The following is a 6,685-nucleotide window of genomic DNA, read 5'->3' as shown; positions in this document are numbered from 1 at the left end:
GTCACTGCAGACTTGTTCACGCTGCTCCTGGGTGCAGCCCTGGGGGTGGGGGTGGGGTTCCCCTCCCCGGGCAGTGAGTACAGGAAACTCATACGCTGCTGTGAGTCTAATCTGTTCAATATGAACTGTCAGCAGCTCAGCCTTCCCTGTAACTCCCGGGGTAGGAATCTTCCCTCCCTGATGGGATGAGTGGGAGATGATCCAAAGGTCCCGGAGGCCACGTTCTGAGCCCCTGTCGGCCCTCAGGGGAGCTGAGCTGTCCCGGGTAGCAGCTGGAGACAGAGAGGAAGGAGCTCCCCTGCCGGCGCCCAGGTCTCCCTGCCTCTCTGTGCGGAGTGAGGGGACGAGGCTGGTGTCTGGGCTGCTCCCACTTGGGGGAGATGACAGAGGCTGGGGAAGAGGTAGCGGCTACTCCAGGCCAGCAGTGACCTCGGCTTAACTGGGCCGAGGTCCCACACCTGCACCTTCTTCTCGGGTTCTGTTTCTGGCACGCTGGGGACACCAACCATCTCTGCCCTGCTTCTGCCAGTCAGGGGTGCGTGGGGGACTTGTCCTGGGGATCCCTAGTCTAGAGGTGATGGAGCCTTGATGACGGGCCTGAGGCCGGTCCAGCATGTGGCTGGGGTGCAGGGGTTCTGGGGAGGAGAGACACTGTGAAGGGGGCATAGGCAGGCCCAGGCCTGGGCAGCAGCAGCTGAGCACCCCCTCTATGTCCAGCCTCTGCTGACCCCTCCACAGGGGAGAATTACGAGCTCCCTGCATTGTGTCCCACAGTAGCCCAGCCAGGCAGCACTGGGGGTCTCTGAGCCAGTGTCTGTCTGTCCTCCCCCCGCCCCAGTACAATGAATGCTGGTGGGACAAACAGGCCGGTCTCTCCACATGGAGGTCAGAGCTGATGTCACGGAGAGGGAGGCAGCTACAGGAGACCTGCAGGTGCCTGCACTGCCCAGAGCTACCGCGGTGGGTGCCTGCGTGTGAGGCGGCCTCCCACAGGGCTGACAGGACAAGAGAAAAGAAGGTGAGCTATGAGGCCAAGGTAAAAAAAGTTGAAGGGGTTGGCCCTGGCTGGTTTGCTCAGTGGTAGAGTGCTGACCAGGCATGTGGATGTCCTGGGTTTGATTCCCGGCCAGGGCACACAGGAGAAGCATCTATCTGCTTCACCACTCTTCCCCCTCTCCTTTCTCTCTATCTCTCTCTTCCCCTCTTGCAGCCAAGGCTCCATTGGAGCAAATTTTGCCCGGGCGCTGGGGATGGCTCTATGGCCTCTGCCTCAGGCGCTAGAATGGCTCTGGTTGCAACAGAGCAACACCCCAGATGGGCAGAGCATCGCCCCCTGGTGGACATGCCAGGTGGATCCCAGTTGGGCACATGCAGAAGTCTGTCTCTCTGACTCCCTGCTTCTCACTTCAGAAAAATGCAAAATAAATGCAAAAAAAAAAAAAAAAAGGTGAGGGGATTAAGCAAAGAAAAAACCTCATAGGCCCAGACAACAGTGTAGGGATCCTAGAGGGAAAGGGGTGGGGGAGGTAGAATAAGGAAAAGGGGGACAGACAGTGATGGAGGGAGACTTGACTTAGGGTGGGGAACACACAGTACAGTGCGCAGAAGATGTATTATAGAATCGTACATCTGAAACATAATTTTATTCACCAATGTCGCCCCCAATAAATTCAATTCTTAAAAAGAGAAAGCACCTGACCAGGTGGTGGTGCAGTGGATAGAGCGTCAGACTGGGATGTGGAGGACCCAGGTTCGAGACCCCGAGGTCGCCAGCTTGAGCGTGGGGCTCATCTGGTTTGAGCAAAGCTCACCAGGTCGCTGGCTCAAGCAAGGGGTTACTCGGTCTGCTGTATACCCATCATCAAGGCATATATGAGAAAGCAATCAATGAACAACTAAGGTATCGCTAGGAAAAACTAATGATTGATGCTTCTCATCTCTCTCCGTTCCTGTCTGCCTGTCCCTATCTATCCCTCTCTCTGACTCTCTGTCTCTGTCTCTGTGAAAATAATTTTTTTTAAAAAAAAAGAGAAAGCAATGAGGCTGGAGACAGAGGCCAGCGGAGGGCATCGCGTCGTGCCAAGTGCCCGTGAGCAGGGAGAATACAGAGTGCTCCTCCCCTCCGTGACTTGACCCCCTCACTGTCCCTGGGCCCACAGCAGGGTCCCATAGGTGGGAATCTTTCTTCTCATCCCCTGAGAGTTCAGGCTTTGTCCAGTCTTCTCACCTGTGCTCAAGAGCCACCAGCCTACGGAACCACCAGCCACGGCCTCCGCCATGTTTATCCTCACAAGCTGTAGGTCATATGTTCCTCCTCTGCATGGGACCATCTCAGGGCATGGATGGTGTCTCTGCATCTCCTCTGCCTCCAGCCCTCACACAGGGCACAGGCTTTCTCTGAGTTTGTTGAGTGAATGAATGAATGAATGAATGGCTACCTCTAACACCTTATCTAAAACCCTTAGTTATATTTTACGCACCACACACACACACACACAGAGAACCTGCAACCCCAGGCCCGCCTGCCTCTGGGCTCTAGACCAGGATTTCTTAACCTTGGCTCTGCTGACCTTTGTGCTGGTTGTTGGGAGGCTGTCCTGTGCATCGCAAGATATGTCGCCACGTCTCTGGACAACACCCCCTTGCTGCCATTTCCACCCTCCTCCCGAGGAAATGTGTCCGGACATTGCAAAATGTCCCCTGGTGGCCAAGGTGGATGCCTCTGGTTCAGACCCACGTGTCTAGACAACATGGTGACTCTCAGGCTAGGAAGTGACTGCACCCTACTACAAACTGAGGGCACTGACAACACCTCCGCTAAGGCAGAAGGACTCAGGCGCCCACGTCGTCTGTCTGTCTAGCCTCGGACCTGCAGAGGCCCCTGTTGCTCCCGTCACAGGTCGGGACAGGCCTCCCCCTGTCCAGACCCTGGTGGCCAGGACCCACATCCCAACAGTCTTTGGGCTGTGGGGTGTCCTCCCTCACTGTGCAGAAGGGGAAGTGCTTCATCTCTGAGATTCCCCTTCTGTGGACGGGGAGGTCACATGTTGATTCCCAGCTTCCGTGGGGCTCGCTGCCCCCAGCACCCCTCCCACTGCCTCCCTCCTGTTTTCTCTCACAGGGGCCCGGGTTCCCTCATGTCAGAGATGCTGCAGCTGCTGCTGCCCCTGCTGTGGGCCGGTGAGTGCCTGGGGGGCGAGGGTGTGGGCGACTTGGGGGTTGCAGTTGTGTCCTGGCAGGGTCCCTGGCTCAGCATGGAAGATTCCGACAGAGTACATGAGTCTGTGTGTCGCCGTGCCCTGCTCTGTCACCTATCGCCAGTACTACTGGACTGACTCAACCCCAGCTCACAGCTACTGGTTCCGGGAAGAGGCCGGTGAATTCTGGGATCAACCAATGGCCACAAGCAACCCAGACCGTCAAGTGCTGGAGGAAACCCAGGGCCGGTTCCGCCTGCGTGGGGACCCCAGCGAGCACAGCTGCTCCCTGGACATCAGAGGCGCCAGGAGGACCGATGGAGGACTTGACGTTTTTCTGGTGAAGAGAGGAAGTTCTATGATATATCTTTACACACGGAGCAGGCTCTCTGTGCTGGTGAAGGGTAAGGAACAGGCTCCAGGCCAGGCCACAGGAAGGTGCATGGTGGCCCTGGGGGCAGGGCTGGAATGGAACGACCTGAACCAAAGCCTGAAAATTCCCTCAGGGCCACAGCTGGGACCCTCCCTCTTGATCCCCTGTCTCCCCTTCTCCTCACCAGCCCTCAACCACACACCCGACATCCTCATCCCAGGAACCCTAGAGTCTGGCTGCCCTGTAAACCTGACCTGCTCCGTGCCCTGGGCCTGTGAGCGGGGCACGCCCCCCACCTTCTCCTGGACGTCAGCCGCCCACACCTCCCTGGGCCCCTGGACTCACCCTCTGTCCTCGGTGATCACCCTCACCCCACGGCCCCAGGACCACAGCACCCCCCTCACCTGCCAGGTGAAGTTCCCTGCAGCTGGTGTGGGCCGTGAAGAGAACCATCCTGCTCAACCTCACCTGTGAGTGCTGGATCAGTATGCCCAGGTCTTTAGGGCTGGGGGAGGGCAGGAGGGCCAAGCAGGGGACACTTGCTGCTTTCATCCTGGAGGCCCAGCTGTGTAGGGGACGTGGAGGACACAAAATCCAGCCCTCCTGCATTTCTGTGATCTCTGGGGCTGAGGGGATCCCTAAATGGTCCTCCCCCCCATCTCACCCCTCTGAAGAGGGAACTCCTCTCTTTCTGTCCGAGGTGCCTCCCAGAACCCAAGCCTTGCTGGCTGCCCAGCAGACGGCACAGGTGGGAAGGAGCCTGTCGTGGGCTGAAGTGAGCAGGGTCTCTTCCAAATCAGGGCAGGACCGGGTTTCTGACTCATCCTAGATTCACCCCAGTGGCCAGACACCCCTTTGCGGCTGAACCCAGTGGCCCCTCTCCTTCCTCAGCACCCATGGCCACTGTGAGCAGCTGTCCCCATGGGCCCCTCACTCCCTGAGGATTCTCCAGGCCCCTCCGTCAGCTCACCAGGAGAACAAGGCACCATCCACGTGGCTGAGCTGCCTCTCAGGGCCTCTCACCTTACATCTCCTGCCGAGTCCCCTGCCGAGTCCCCTAGGCTCTCGTTCTCATTTACCTCCAGTAGATATTTTTAATTTATGTATTTTTTGAACAGGCAATATAATATAGTTCCATGGCCAACAATTCAAAAGGCACTGAAGTCTGTCCTCAGACGCCTGGCGTTGGTGGCTCTCGGGGCAGCCGCTGACAAGTCTCTGGTCCACATCCTCATGTGAGCTCTGCTGAGTCCAGAACCAGGCCCAGGGATCCTGACGGGTCAGGGCTAAAGTCCTAAAGCCGGCATGAGGTGAAGGGTGGTGGGTGAGGGTCCACGTGGGCAGCAGTTCTGAGCGCCGTGCTAGACCAGGGTCCAGGGTAGAAGGTACCTACAGGGCTAAAGAGGGCGTGGCCCAGACTGGCCTTCTGTCCTTCAGTCTCCCCTCCAGTCCCTGCACAGGAAGCAGGGGTTGGGTCTGCTGCCCACTACACCCTGATACAACCAGACTGAAAGGCCCTGGTCTCTTCTCCCGGAGGCAGGTACTACAGGAGGAGGCATTGAGGCCAAAAAGGAGTATGGAGGATGCAAACACCATCTCAGAGTAACTCCTCAAGTGAGTGACACAGCTGTCTAACCATTCAGTACCCCACTGACACCTCCCCCAGGGTGGTCTCTGAATTTGCTCCACTCAGCATTGCTCCATGTGAGCTGCCATCTTCCTCCCCAGTCGCACTTCTCTAGTGGGTTCCCCATCACGGTGCTGACACGGTGAACCTTCTCTAAGGCCCTGTCAGGGATGCAGTTCTCCACTTTGCCCTCCCTGCTTTAGCCCCAGTCCAATAAATCAATTAGACTTGTCCATTCTTCTTCCTAATCACAGGTCAGTCTGATGGCCGTCTCCTTCCCATGGTGGCTCTGGTTGTTCCTGTGGCCTCATCTCTTCCCTCTGAACTCATCAACATCCTGCTTCCAGATTGCATTTCCAGAGACATATCGCCCACTCAGCACAGGTTCAACAGTGACATTTCCTCTCCATGGTCAGAGATGAGGTAATAAGCACACAGGCTGGATTTGAGGCTCGGGTGCGGTCTGCCCCCTGCTGGACTCAGGATTCCACCATCTCCCCGGTCTCACACCACCTCCACATCGCACAGGGCCAGGGCCTTGGTGACTCTGAGACTTTCTATGGGCAGTTCCTTCAGCTGAGATGCCCTTCCCACCCCATTCCTCCAGGCCCAGGCGCTGAACATCCCCCAGGCTCAGTTAAAAGTCACCTCATTGGACATCAGTTTGTGTGGTTCCTGAGTGGTTTTGAAGGAATCAATATTTAGTCAGTTCTTGACAGACTCCTCAGCAAGTGTGCCTGAACACCCACTGCGTGCCAGCACTGTAGTGGCAACAGGGCGTGCAGCCTGGAACCCGCATCAAAAGTCTCTGTCGTCCAGAAGCTTTAGTTCTGGAAAGAAGAGGATAGAATTTTAATTAAAAACATAAAAATAAATTACTAGAGCCCTTTGGATGATCATGTGTGTTTTGGGAAGAATTACACAAGGAAAGGATCCGGTGACAAATGAGAGGACAACTTCCGACACCTGAGAGTGTGAACAGTGATGTTTGAGCAAAGACCTGGCAATGGTGAGAAAGCAGACATTGTGTTCCCTAAAGGACATTAGCCAGGAGCGTGAAGAGCGGTGTCACAGCTTGAGGCAGAAGCAGCCAGGAGTGTTGTGGGGACAGGCCTCAGACGTGACAGCACAGGGACTCATTGGAGGGAGACACCGGGTAGTGCTTAGACCCATTGTGTGCACCGCAGTGTGGCTGTGCAGCCAACGCAGGACTCTGGAGGCCTCTGAGGAGAGCAGAGGTCTGAGTGAGCATTCTAGGTCACAGGACCCACATGGCTGCTCTGTTCAGAAGAGACCAGAGTGAGTCCCCAGCAGCCAAACACAGGTGGGAAAGTCATGGAGGGCAGGAAGGGATGGTGGTTGCAGTGGGGCACTAGAATGCAGAGGAAGGCTTCATTTCTAGATATATCTTGAAGTTCAGGTTGACTGAGTTTCCTACTGGATGTGAGGAATGAGAGAAAGATGAGAGAAAGGATGATGCCCAAGTAT

General features: G+C 56.3%; 1 protein-coding gene across 1 annotated transcript; it reads left to right on the top strand.

Moving 5' to 3' along the window:
- Positions 1–3,157: 3,157 nt before the first annotated feature.
- Positions 3,158–5,927, top strand: LOC136332089 (sialic acid-binding Ig-like lectin 6). Its single transcript, XM_066271354.1, has 5 exons — positions 3,158–3,180; positions 3,322–3,601; positions 3,758–4,040; positions 5,107–5,184; positions 5,452–5,927. Exons 2-4 carry the CDS (start codon positions 3,397–3,399, stop codon positions 5,174–5,176), a joined length of 558 nt encoding a protein of 185 aa, XP_066127451.1. The 5' UTR covers positions 3,158–3,180; positions 3,322–3,396; the 3' UTR covers positions 5,177–5,184; positions 5,452–5,927.
- The last annotated feature ends 758 nt before the right edge of the window (positions 5,928–6,685 follow it).

Source organism: Saccopteryx bilineata, chromosome 3 (assembly GCF_036850765.1).
Source record: "Saccopteryx bilineata isolate mSacBil1 chromosome 3, mSacBil1_pri_phased_curated, whole genome shotgun sequence".
Classification (NCBI taxonomy): Eukaryota; Metazoa; Chordata; class Mammalia; order Chiroptera; family Emballonuridae; genus Saccopteryx; species Saccopteryx bilineata.
The sequence above is the reverse complement of the archived record's forward strand: the minus strand, read 5'-3'. Positions and strand labels throughout refer to the sequence as shown.

Excerpts from the sequence above, each read along its gene's own strand:
- LOC136332089 (XM_066271354.1), top strand. The coding sequence starts at position 3,397 with ATGGCCACAAGCAACCCAGACCGTCAAGTGCTGGAGGAAACCCAGGGC. Across the intron at positions 3,602-3,757 it reads GCTCTCTGTGCTGGTGAAGG|CCCTCAACCACACACCCGAC; the intron begins GTAAGGAACAGG and ends TCTCCTCACCAG. Across the intron at positions 4,041-5,106 it reads CATCCTGCTCAACCTCACCT|GCAGGTACTACAGGAGGAGG; the intron begins GTGAGTGCTGGA and ends CTTCTCCCGGAG.